Source organism: Malus sylvestris, chromosome 15, assembly GCF_916048215.2.
Source record: "Malus sylvestris chromosome 15, drMalSylv7.2, whole genome shotgun sequence".
In the NCBI taxonomy this organism is placed as follows: Eukaryota; Viridiplantae; Streptophyta; class Magnoliopsida; order Rosales; family Rosaceae; genus Malus; species Malus sylvestris.
Window position 1 is genome coordinate 17,400,612 of NC_062274.1, and position 12,278 is coordinate 17,412,889.

Sequence of the window (12,278 nt, forward strand, 5' to 3'; positions counted from 1 at the left end):
GGTAAAGAAGCGGAATGAATTAGAAATTTGTTATTGGAAATGGAGTTGTGGCCACAACCAATGCCATCCATTTCTTTATACTGTGATAGTGAGGCTACTTTGTCTAGAGCATACAATAAGGTATACAATGAAAAGTCTAGACATATTACGTTGAGACATGAATATGTCAAGCAATTAATAACTGATGGAGTTATTAATATTGCTTATGTTAAATCAAGTAATAACTGGGCGGATTCGTTAGCAAAAGCACTTTCAAGAGCTTTGGTAGTTAGTACATCTAGTGGAATGGGGCTAAAACCCTTTAGTGAAAATTGGCCACCAATAATGGTAACCCGACTTTGTCTAGAACATCACTAGTTTAAAAGTTTAATGGGTAATAACAAGTTATTGTTAAGTGATTGTGAAAGTAGGGGTGGGCACGGGCCGGGCCGGGCCCAAATTTGAAGGAACCTGGCCATACCCGTTATAAATTGTAACGGGCCGGGCCGAGCCGGGTAGAGAGATCTTGGATTTTAGAACCGGACCTAACCCGGCCCGTTTCAAACGGGCCGGTCCGGAGCGGGTCCACGGGTCCAAATCCTTTTTTTTTTTTCAAAAATACAATTTTATAAAACTGCACTGCAGTGCACAGCAGCACAGACGTTTTCAAAAATTACATGAGCTACTTCATGCTTCAAGCTTCTTCATAGACAGATTACAAGAGCTATTCCAAATCCAAAAAAAACATAAACATTAAAACCGAAATAACATCCGTATTAACATCTGCAATGACATCAAACGTCCAAAATGATGAGGTGATACATTATGGTCAAAGAAATTGCAATATCGAAATGAGAACTGCAGTCTCAGCTCCTTGTACATCCTTGAAGGTAACATATGCAATTTGTGACCGCTCAGTATCACTACATGATCTTTCAATAAGACAGATTCAAACAAAGATAATGAAAGACAATAAATCCATTAAACTAAGTCAATCATCAAACCTCATCGTTTCGACATAAACAATATCACCAGAAAAAGAAAAGAACTCCTTTATGTCTCTCTCACTTGCACCCAAGGAAAGATTGTTGACTTTGATGGTTGTTACCTGCAACAGAATGATAACATGAATCTTTTATCCAAACATCCAACACTGAAAAACAACAAACTCAAAATGAATCAGTTGGAAAAATTAACACACACGGCTAAAGATTAATTTTTTAAGTAAAAGTGTAAAACTAATAGAGAAGTAGCTTGGTCTTATTTTGCATGTTGCAGCAATTGTCTTTTACTGGTGTAGCAGAGCAATGAAAACACCAAACACAGATTTCCAGTGATAAAGCTCTTTATCCCGTCTATTGGATCTAAAACCCATACATAATCTGCATACTTGTCTTTACATCTCCACCCATTTTCTTCTCCATAACTCTATCATATCTTCTCCAATAGCACAAAATCTAAATATTCAAAATTCATACACTAGCAGCAAACCAAATTCGAAACTCATACACAAGCAGCAAATCAAGAACCCAAAGTCCCAAAATCTAGAAAACCCTAATTTATTTTTCAATCCTAATCCTGAAAATTGAATACCTTTTGTGAGATAGACCGTGAAGTGGTGGTCGGAGTTGAGAGAAGCTGGTGGTGGTGGTCAAAGTCGACTTCAGACGGGAGGGAGCTCAGCTATCAAGATTCAAGAGGGAGTATGAGAATCGAGAGGGAGGAGAGTCAATCAGTTTGAGAGAGAGAGATCGAGAAAGAGGAGAGTCACTGAGTCTGAGAATCGACGATCTGATTCGAGAGAGAGAACCGAGCTGTGGAGATTCAGTTCAGTCTAGGAGGGAGAGATTGAGAAACGGAGAAGGTGAATTGACAGAAATGTGTGTGTGAATTGTTTGTGTATGCGTGTGTGAGAATTGAATGGTGGAGAGTTAATCTCCACTATTAGACGGTGGATACGGTTCGGGTAGGGGCCCCGTGTCCTCAAAAATTTGTACCCGCCCCGCCCCGCCATTCATTTAGACTCAACCCGCCCCGCCCCGTTTTTGTGTATAAAATATATGGAACTGCCCCGAACCTGGATTGAACCGCTAGGACCCGCCCCGCCCCGCGGGTCCAGGACCCGTTTGCCCACCCCTATGTGAAAGTACTGAAAATTATTACATAGCTCATTCCAGGATGATCAGTGCAAGACTACTACGTTTAGGAGGATGAATTTTATCTCTTAATGAGGTTATTTGTAGTTATGTCTATAGTAGCAGGGACATGGGAAAGAACCTCACCTATATGAACATAAGAAGTGGTGCCGCTTTTGTCAAGAGTTGGGTTTTCTCTTATAAATGTTTATGAAACCAGGATGAAGCGCAAGACCATAATAGTGCTTAATTGGTTCAGGAATTTCTTTAAGGAAATAAGACATAGTCATGTGTGTAGTGATTCTAGTTTTAACATAAGAATAATTGGTTTAAACTTAGGTCACCATCGCATTCGTTATAACTTTGAATTACTTACACGAATTAAAGGCTTAATTCGAAAAACACCTTTATTGTATGCATAATTATATCGGCATGCTTGTGATAATTATAAAGAGAGAATTATTGTAATATCATTTATTATATATTATTGAAAATGGGAAGGATTGTTAGAGATTTCAATAATAAATATATAAATTATTATTATTATATTATTTAATTATATATATATATATATATGTATATATTGGTGCAATGCATCAGAAATGTTTGACAGATGATGGGATTGGGTCATTGACCCAACAATCACACCCTTTCCAACTAAACGTTGCACCTTTTCTCTGTTTTGGCGAAAATGTATGATGCATCCGAATGTATTTTTTGCATCAGACATCTCCATTAGAAACATTGCTGCAATGTTCAGTTGTATCTCATGGTGAGAGGATACACCAAAAACCAAAGGATATGTCTAAAGGTGCAATTCTCTCTCTATATATTGGTAACATTAGTAGAAGAGATTCATTCAGAAATTTGTTGTCTACATAATTTCTTTGCTCTATTTTCTCTCCTTATCACATTCATACAATTTCTTTCTAGTTATTTCTAAGGGAATACAATTCGGTTTTCCTAATCGAATATTCCATACTTTGTTGTATTCTGGAAGTGATTTGCCAAGAACCCTTTAGCAAACTCATTCGAGTGGGGGCAAATAACACTTTAAGGAAACGATTCAAGTCGTACCTCGAAATCATCATTCGGATTATTCTCTATATTTCTATATTTACTCTAACAAAACTAAGTTTGAGAGTCAAGAGGAGAGAAGTTATGAGAGTCTGTGAATTCAAAATTAAGGTCTCAGAGAGATATTGAGGTCTGTGAATCTTGTTATATGTAGAGATTTAATCTCAAAATTTTAATGGTAGATACAATCCGGGTCAGGGCTTATTTCCTCAGTTATTTGGACTCACCCCACATTGTTTTGGATTTAGAAAATTTGAATCCGCCCTTACCCATAGGTTTGAGGCCATTTCGCCACCCCTAGTGGAAAGAAGATTTTTGAGACAAGGGCTAACATAACTAGACATGCCTAGGCTAAAACATCCCAAGAAAAAACCTACATTGTGTGAATTGTGGCTGCAAAGGTGAAAGGTTTGGAGTTATAGGTGGTTAGTTGATATTAAATTTAAGGGTAAAAAACTGTTTACTACCCTCATGTTTCGTGGTTTTCAACATTTAGTACATCAAGTTTTTTTCGTCTTAGATTTATACCTAAAGTGTAAATTTTGGGACAGTCTCATACATCCGTTAGTCAAACTGTTAAATTTGCCGTTAATTGTGACATGGCACCCATGTGGACAATGATTGGGCGTCACGTGTCATCCACCTTTTTTTTTTCCTTTTCTTCCTTCTTCTTCTTTCTCTGACCGCAACTTTTTTTTTTCCTCATTCTCCTTCTTCCTTCCCCCTTTTTCCTTCTTCTTCCTTCTCCTTCTCCAACTTCTTCTTCTTCCTCCGAATTTGGGGAAGGTTTTTTTTTTATTTTTTTTTTATTTTTTTATTCTTCTTCCTCCTTCTTCCTCCGAATCTGCCCAGATTCAGTTTTTTTTCTTTTTTCTTCTTTCTTCTTCTTCCTGCAACTTTTTTTTTCTTCCTCCTTCTTCTCCTTCTTCTCCTTCTTCCTTCCTCCTTTCTCCTTCCCTTTCTTCTCCTTCTTCATTTTTCTTCCTTCTCCTTCTTCTTCTTCTTCTTCTTCTTCATCTTGCTAAAAAAAAAAATCTTCATCTTTCCCAGATTCAGAGGAAGAAGAAGGAAGAAGGGAAGGAAGAAGGAGAAGAAGAAGGAAGAAGAAAAAAAAGTTGCAGTTGGAGGAAGAAGAAGAAGAAGAAGAAAAAAAAAGTTGTAGTCGGAGGAAGAAGAAGAAGGAGGAAGAAGGAGGAAGAAAAAAGAAAAAAAAAAGAAAAAACAGAATCTGGGCAGATTCGGAGGAAGAAGAAGAGGAAGGAAGAAGGAGGAAGGAGAAGGAAGAAGGAGGAAGGAGAAGAAAAAAAAACAAAAAAATAAAATAAAAACTTCCCCAGATTCAGAGGAAGAAGAAGAAGAAGGAGAAGGAAGAAGGGGAATAAGGGGAAGGAAGAAGGAGGAAGGAAGAAGGAGAAGGAGGAAGAAAAAAAAAGTTGCAGTGGGGGAAGAAGAAGAAGGAAGAAGAAAAAAAAACGTGGATGACACGTGACGTCCAGTCATTGACCACATGGGCGCCACGTCACAATTAACGGTAGATTTAATAGTTTGACTAACAGATGTATGAGACTGTCCTAAAATTTACACTTTAGGTATGAATTTGAGACGAAAAAAAGTTGATGTACTAAATGTTGAAAACCACGAAACATGAGGGTAGTAAGGCCATCTCCAACCGAGGGCTGGCCAGATGGCTTGTTTTAGCCCTCTGGCCCTTCAAGATTCTCCAAGATATTAATATTTTAATGAACCGTACATTGCCATATTTGTCTCTGTCTCCAACCGAGGGCCAAATGGCTAAACATAATTTATTATTTAAATTTAAAAACTACAACTTAAATTTAATATCCATAATCATTGAAAGAAGGAAATATTGCAAATGAAGTGAAGAATTTAAAGAACTTCACCATATTTATAGAAGAAAAGAAATGTTTAAATTAAAAAAAAAAAACCCAACGGCTAGCTGAGTCAGCTAGCCGTTATATTTAAAAAAAATTCAAACTATTAGTGCCGGTTATAACCGATACTAATAGTAAATAAAAAAAAATTTTGAAGATTGTTTTAGGGCTGCTCTCTGGCCCTCTGGACCCTTCGGTTGAAGATGGCCTAAACAGTTTTTTACCCTAAATTTAAAAACTTTATGTTAAATGAATGTAGAAGATCTACGGACAAATAGATAATAGTTTCAAGAAATGTTCACGGGAAGGAAAAGACCTAAATAGGAAGCGAAGTCGAAGTCAACTTATTCAATCGAAAAGATGAACCTTGATCGAAGCAGAATTTAAAACGGGGATGAAGCAGTGGGAATTGACATTTGATCCAAAATATCTACGTATTGATTTTTCCTTCTATCGTGAAGGTTAGGCGTGGATGACACAAACTCAAGATCATTGTATCATGGGTTTGAATCCGGCACGAAAGTGGAATGGGCAGGCAAAATTACGTGAGAGAAAGAAACTCTTGGTAGAGTCCTTCGGAGGACAGAATAGCATTATTTAGTAACTAGGAGAGAACAACCCGTTGTGCGATGTTTTTGTTTGACAGATCTGTACTATAGTCAAGTCGTCCGCGTATCTTTATAATTTCATTTCCTTGTATTTATCAAATTTTTGAAAAAATGATTGAAAATCCTTGTCAGCGGTTCGAACCCACTTCTAAACTGGTGAAGAAAACATATATGATAAAAGGTCGTACCCAGTGCACAAGATTCTCGCTTTACGCAGGGTCTGGGAGAGGTGAATGTCGGCTAGCCTTACCCCCATTTATGGAGAGGCTGCTCCCAAGTTTCTAACCCGAGACCTACCGCTCATAGGCGAAGACACTTGCCATCACACCAAGTGCGACATCTGAAGAAAACATATATTATATTCTAAAAATTTTAAATGTTAAACCTTTTTTTTTTAAATACGTAAAAATTTAACAGTTTAAAAGTATTCATATATTGTATAGTCTGAAACATTAGAATTATTGAAAAATCGACTACTTGAGGTAGTGGAGATGTACATGCCTGCCCTCAATATTGAAAAATGATGCTCTTCATAGATTGCCAGAATATTTGCAGAGATCACGTTTCCTATTATTTTATTCACACACTTATCTCGTTCTAAATGGAAGACATGGGGTAGGTGAAAATATAGGATAATATAAAATATTTTAATGTCGAAAAATTGTTTTGAGTTTTATTTTTGCACTAAAAAAATTTAACAGGGATGATGCACCATAATTCTGATAAAAGAAAGCAAATGGAGAATGTTACGTGAGTAATGCTATTCTTATTTTTTTATTTTAAATATATCGATATTTTCGCATTAAAAGAAAGAGGAATTTGGTTAAGCTAAACAATGAACAATCTAATTTGGTATTAAATTCATTATTCACGAGATTCGAACTTAAGACTTTTCACTTCTAAGTAGAGGAATACCATCAGACCATAGTACTGAATGTCAGTTGAGGTGTGCAACTTATATATAATTTCTGTTTATTTTAGCAATTGTTCCCTTCTTCTTAAGTTGCAATTGTTTTGATCCTTCCATTCCAAACCTTTGCCGTACCCTCCATCCCTCCCACTTAAGCTCCAAGCCAGAAGTCCATGAAAATTAAAAATAGGTGTCATCATACCCTAAATGCTGCCAGTTCGGGAATAACTAAGGTGAAAGATAATTATTGATCCTTTTATCCATCTTCTTTTGGAAAGTCCCCAGTTGCAAAGACAATCATTTTCTTATTTAATTTTTGGAAAAATTAGTATCCGGTTCCTAGTTTTTATTGTTCATTGACTAACACCTTATTAGTTCTTAAATTTTGATTCAAGTCCCTAGCATTAATGTGATAATGAATTTACATGTTTATAATTATATATTTTTTTTAATATAAAAATTAGTAATTAATTTAGGGTTTAATACTCACACCTCTATTAAACTTCTAATTAATTTTCAATTCAAACATTTCCAAAATAATAAAATATTAAATTAAATTAAGTTTGTACCTATTAGTTTTTTTTTTATATATAAAAAGATTCTCAATTTTTTAATCTTAAATGTACCCATTCATATAATTTTTCAATTTTTTAATCTTAAATGTACCCATTCTCAAATATATCAATTTGTTATATGTAAAATGTACCATTTTTTAATATAAAATCTATTCAAATTTTTTAATCCACGTTTAAACTTATATGGGTACATTCTTTTTCGTTGATTTGAGAATGTATCCATGTTTTGGTACAATAACTTTTTTTGTTAATTTTGGTTAATGTACCCATACATATATGTATATTTATACACACACACACAATATAATAGAGAGAATAATTTATATTTTATTATTTTTAATCCCATAATTATGAGTTTTATTTAAAATCTCATTAATATAAACAATTACAAATTTCAATTTTTAATTTTTAATTAAAAAAATATAGTAACTTACCTTATTACATTAATATCAGGGACCTCAATCAAAAATTAAAAACTAACAAGGTTTCAATCAAAGAATATTGATAGTTAGGGACCGCATCCAAAATGTCCCTTAATTTTTTTATGCTGGTGAAATAAAAAACGGTACAAAGGTTTCCTTGAGGTGTATACTAAATGAAATTTCAAACTTGAATCTGGTTACAAAATAGAAAAATCATGATGGGTCCCCGAGGCGGTGGTGGAGCACCATCAGTCGCTTAAGAGCAGTGATAAGGTCAGTCGCGAGTAGCCGTTAACTAATAAAGATGGAGTGGGAGCCGAGGTTCCAGAACTGCAACAAGCGGGAACTTCCGAGGCGTTGCCAATCCGAAAACTTCCTCCATGACCAAATCTTCTGCTGTCGCATTGTCAGGTAACTTCCAGTTGAATCCATGCAACAAGTTAGCCAAGCTAGACCTAATCATTTTAAGTCCAAGGCTATAACCAGGGCACATCCTCCTTCCTGACCCAAAAGGCAGCAGCTCAAAATTCTGTCCCTTCACATCAATTGCCTTCCCTAGGAACCTATCTGGGTTAAACTCTTCTGCTGCATTCCACTGTGAAGGGTCTCTTCCCATACTCCATGTGTTTATGAAAACCCTAGTTCCTTTGCAAATATCATAACCTGCCACATTGCAATCTTCAAGGGCTAAATGTGGTGCTAGCATGACTGCCACTGGGTGCATCCTCATTGTCTCTTTCATGATTGCATCTATATAATGAAGCTGTGCAATGTCTTTCTCTTCTACCCATCTCTCTCTCCCAATCACTATGTCAAGCTCTTCAGTTGCCTTTTCGATGAGGTGTGGTTGTTTCATGAGTTCAGACATTGCCCACTCCACGGTGGTTGCTGAGGTATCTGTGCCTCCTGCTATTAAATCCTGATTTACAAGAAGACAAACTTTAGACAAGTTTATGCAGTAATATAAGTCCATCAGTATCTTACTTGTTAGATTAAATAACAGAGGTTCAAAGTACATGTGGATTTGGTGAACAAAAATTTGTAAACAAATAACGCATCCGTACCTGGGTGAATCCCTTGACACTGTCATAGTTGAGCTTAACTTCAATATCAGGATCTTCAGCCAGCTGCATCAGTAAGTCCACCATGTCCTTCGACACAAAATCCTTCACTTCTTTCATGTTTGCCTTGTGTTCATCCAACACATGATCATGGAACCGGTCGAATTTTTTCTTCAACGCTTTCATTCGCTTTACGTACCCTTGCAAGTCCAAACACTGAGCCCATGGTATCCAATCCCCTATATTAAGTACCCCATTAAGTAAGAACAACTCATCTAACATCTCTTGAAACTCTTCTAGGGACACTATCGAAGTCTCAGATTCGGACACGCTAAAATACTTCTTACCCAACACAATTCTACTTATAATGCTAAGGGTTAGGCGTGACAGATGCACTTTGAGCATAGTTGGCTTGCCTGACACTGCACATAATCGTGATAGAAAAGCGCGGTTTTCCTCAACGCGGATGTACTCAACAGAGTCTAGTACTTTCGAGCTAAACAAATGGGAAAGGTAAATTTTCCGGCCTTGGCGCCAATATGGACCGTGAGGTGCCCAGGTGAGATTTTTGTAGTTGTAAGTTGTGTACTTACCAGCTGCCGTTTCGGGTCTAGAGGCAAAGATGTGATCATGCGTCTTTAAGAATTGTCTTGCCATTTCTGCAGATGAGGCAATTACAACAGGGTAGGAACCAAACATAAGCTTCATTATAGGTCCATATGTTTGGGACAATTTGTGAAGGGATTGATGAGGCAGAGGGCCAATGAGGTTGAGGTTGCCAATTACAGGCCATGGTTTGGGACCTGGTGGAAGTTTTAGCTTTTGGGGTTGGGGAAAGAATCCTTTCGAGAGAAGGGATAGAGCAGCTACCAATGCTAGGGTTAAAATAGCACAGGAAAGAGCTTCCATTGTGGGGAATTTGGGAAACTAAATTGGTGAGAGTTTTTCCTCTTGGAGGTACTTATATAGTTGACGAGTACTTAAAACATGAAGGCACCATGATATTTCTTAACCAATTTTTAATCTTAATATTCTAATTTTGGTTAGTGTGTACAGGACTTGCATTAGAATGTAATGAATATTTGAGTTTGATTTTTTAATCTTAATATTCCAATTAGATTGCAATCGGACAAGAAGTCTTAATCTTTCGGATCTTAACAAAATCACTGCACAGATTGCATGTGCCTGAGTACTTCACCTTCCACTTTGATTAAAGAGGTCGCACTTGGTGCGATGGCAAGTGCCTTCGCCCATGAACGGTAGGTCTCGGGTTAGAGACTTGGGAGCAACCTCTCCATAAATAGGGGTAAGGCTAGCCGACATTCACCTATCCCCAGATCCTGCGTAAAGCGGGAGCCGCACTGGGTACGACCTTTTATTTGAGTTTGATTAAATTGTTTTTAGAATAAATTCTTTGTTAAATAAAAGTGAATCTTGAAAAAACATTTGAAGTGTACTTCTTGCAGAAAGTGATTCAAGTGCTTTTGGAGCTTCAAAACATTTTTTTTCTAAATTCGCTTTTAGTCATTTTTAAAATATTTACAAATGAACCATGAGTAAACTATTACTGGTTCCTATAATTGAGGGACAAGTAATGACATAATTTTTCTAATACAGTCCTGCTAAACCCACCTCATTATCCTAATTCTCCATCCACATTTTAATAAAAAAGTTAATAAAATATTTATCCTTTTAAGAAAAAGACTTTTCCACCTCTATTTATAATTCATTATGATATTTCTTTTAGCTAAAAAAACAAATAAAAACTGAAAAAGCCCAGCAACCTTTCTCCTTGCCTCACCCCATTTCTCTCTCCCCATCGCCTCTCTGAAAACTGAAAAAAAATTGAAAATTTCCCAACAACCTTTCACAGAAAATACTGAAAACTGCCCAGCAACCTTTCCCTACCTAACAACGGGAATTGGATACTCGAGATCAACCGATCTTGGCTGTTTGTATTATATCGAGAATCCATGAATCAATTTATTTCCCTTTTTATTTTTTGTCATGCGAAACGAAACGTCAACTCCATCCTTTTATCATCTTCTTCTATCTTCTCCAAATCTCAGTATCAATTTTGAACTAAAATAAAAGTAATTTTAGGGCAGCTAAATTTATAGATAAAATTTGTAAATTAAATGATGTGTCACCAATAAGAATGAAGACGTTTATTAACGGTTAAGTATGAAACCGATCATCAATTTTTATATTCTTTAGTTTCTAAAATTTTGTATTACAAATTTAATATCCCTAACATTACCCTTAAAATAATCTATTTTTTCTAAAAATGTTTTCAATTATTTTGAAAAGCATCTACAAACGACTCATGAGTAAAATATTACTAGTAAATATAAATAAGGTAAAAGAAATGGCATAATTTTTGTAATAGAGTCCAATTAAAAAAGCCCTGCAACCTTTCTCCTGCACTCACCCCATTTCTCTAGAATTGGATCTTCTTCGAGGCAAATCTTCGGAATTCTCCTGATCCAATAATACGGACCGTTGGATTTTGATTCAACGACTACAAACAAGGAGCTCCTCTAAAGTTATAATAATTATAGTTGTTGGATCAAAAGTCAAACTAATAAAACAAGAACCGGTGGTTATCCCTTTGAATAGGTAAAACAAAAGTCAAACTGTCATTTTTTTTCTTATAGGATTTGCTTTGTTACCCTCCAACAATAGAAAATCAAGGGAAAATTTGAAATAGGTATAATTTATCAAACGTAGAGATAGGGATAGGATGAGCAAAATACTTATGGGTATGAATATCCGCGATTACCCATTTATTTAAACGTTATAATTACGATTATGGGTAATCGTTTTAACAAATAAACGGTTATGGTATAATTATTTATCTGTGAAATATAAATGGGTGATTATGGGTATTACCCATAGTTACAAACGGGTACCCATTTATCCGTTTATTTTAAGATTTGTAAAATTAAAATAAAATAAAAAACTAAGGTAAATCTCAGTTTACTACCCTCAAGTTTCGTGGTTTTCAACATTTTGTACATGAAGTTTTTTTCATCCCATAGTCATACCTAAAGTATTAATTTTGGGACAGTCTCATACATATGTTAGTCTGGTTGTTAAGTCTCCCATTAACTGATGACGTGGCGCCCATATAGACAATAACTAGGCGCCATGTATCATTAAAAATATTAAAATAATTAATAAAAAAAACCCAAAATCCTATTCGTCTTCCCCCACCCGACACCCCTCCATCCCCTCCACCCCTCACCCACCGACACCTTTCCTTTTCCCTGAAACCCACCCTTACCACCAAGCCTTTTCTCCTTCCCCAAAAACCCAACCCCTTCCATTCCCCCAAAATTCCCTCCATCCCTCTTCCCTGCTTGACAGTAATGTACTTCTTCTCATCCTCCATTGTTGTACAATCCTAATGAATTCTAATCCAAATACAATCAAGCTTCCAAACAAAGGATCTGGATATGGATCGGACAACATAAACGAATCAAACCCAGATAACCATTTCGGATTTGGGTTCTGGGTTTTGATACAAACACAAAAGCAAATCAAAATCCTGGAGTTTTAATCAAAAAAAAAAAAAAAAAGCAGAAATGCAGAGAAAATAAGAAGAAAGATTGATGTT

The 12,278-nt window shown here is 36.0% G+C and overlaps 2 protein-coding genes across 2 annotated transcripts; both read right to left on the minus strand.

Moving 5' to 3' along the window:
* Positions 1–808: 808 nt before the first annotated feature.
* On the minus strand, positions 809–1,997 carry LOC126602741 (binding partner of ACD11 1-like). The gene is made up of 4 exons (XM_050269627.1): positions 1,977–1,997; positions 1,573–1,662; positions 984–1,087; positions 809–902 (listed from the first exon to the last, which is right to left on the minus strand). The coding sequence occupies exons 1-4, from the start codon at positions 1,995–1,997 to the stop codon at positions 809–811; spliced, it is 309 nt and encodes a 102-aa protein (XP_050125584.1).
* A 5,593-nt stretch (positions 1,998–7,590) lies between these two features.
* LOC126602281 (dimethylnonatriene synthase-like) lies at positions 7,591–9,577 on the minus strand. The gene is made up of 2 exons (XM_050269106.1): positions 8,663–9,577; positions 7,591–8,517 (listed from the first exon to the last, which is right to left on the minus strand). Exons 1-2 carry the CDS (start codon positions 9,566–9,568, stop codon positions 7,894–7,896), a joined length of 1,530 nt encoding a protein of 509 aa, XP_050125063.1. The 5' UTR covers positions 9,569–9,577; the 3' UTR covers positions 7,591–7,893.
* Between the last annotated feature and the right edge of the window lie 2,701 nt (positions 9,578–12,278).

Coding starts and splice junctions, on each gene's coding strand:
- LOC126602741 (XM_050269627.1), bottom strand. CDS start 1,997: ATGAATGGCGGGGCGGGGCGG. Junction 1,663..1,976: donor TGAATGGCGGGGCGGGGCGG/GTACAAATTTTT, acceptor GAATCTTGATAG/CTGAGCTCCCTCCCGTCTGA. Junction 1,088..1,572: donor CACGGTCTATCTCACAAAAG/GTATTCAATTTT, acceptor ATTCTGTTGCAG/GTAACAACCATCAAAGTCAA.
- LOC126602281 (XM_050269106.1), bottom strand. CDS start 9,568: ATGGAAGCTCTTTCCTGTGCTATTTTAACCCTAGCATTGGTAGCTGCT. Junction 8,518..8,662: donor GTGTCAAGGGATTCACCCAG/GTACGGATGCGT, acceptor CTTGTAAATCAG/GATTTAATAGCAGGAGGCAC.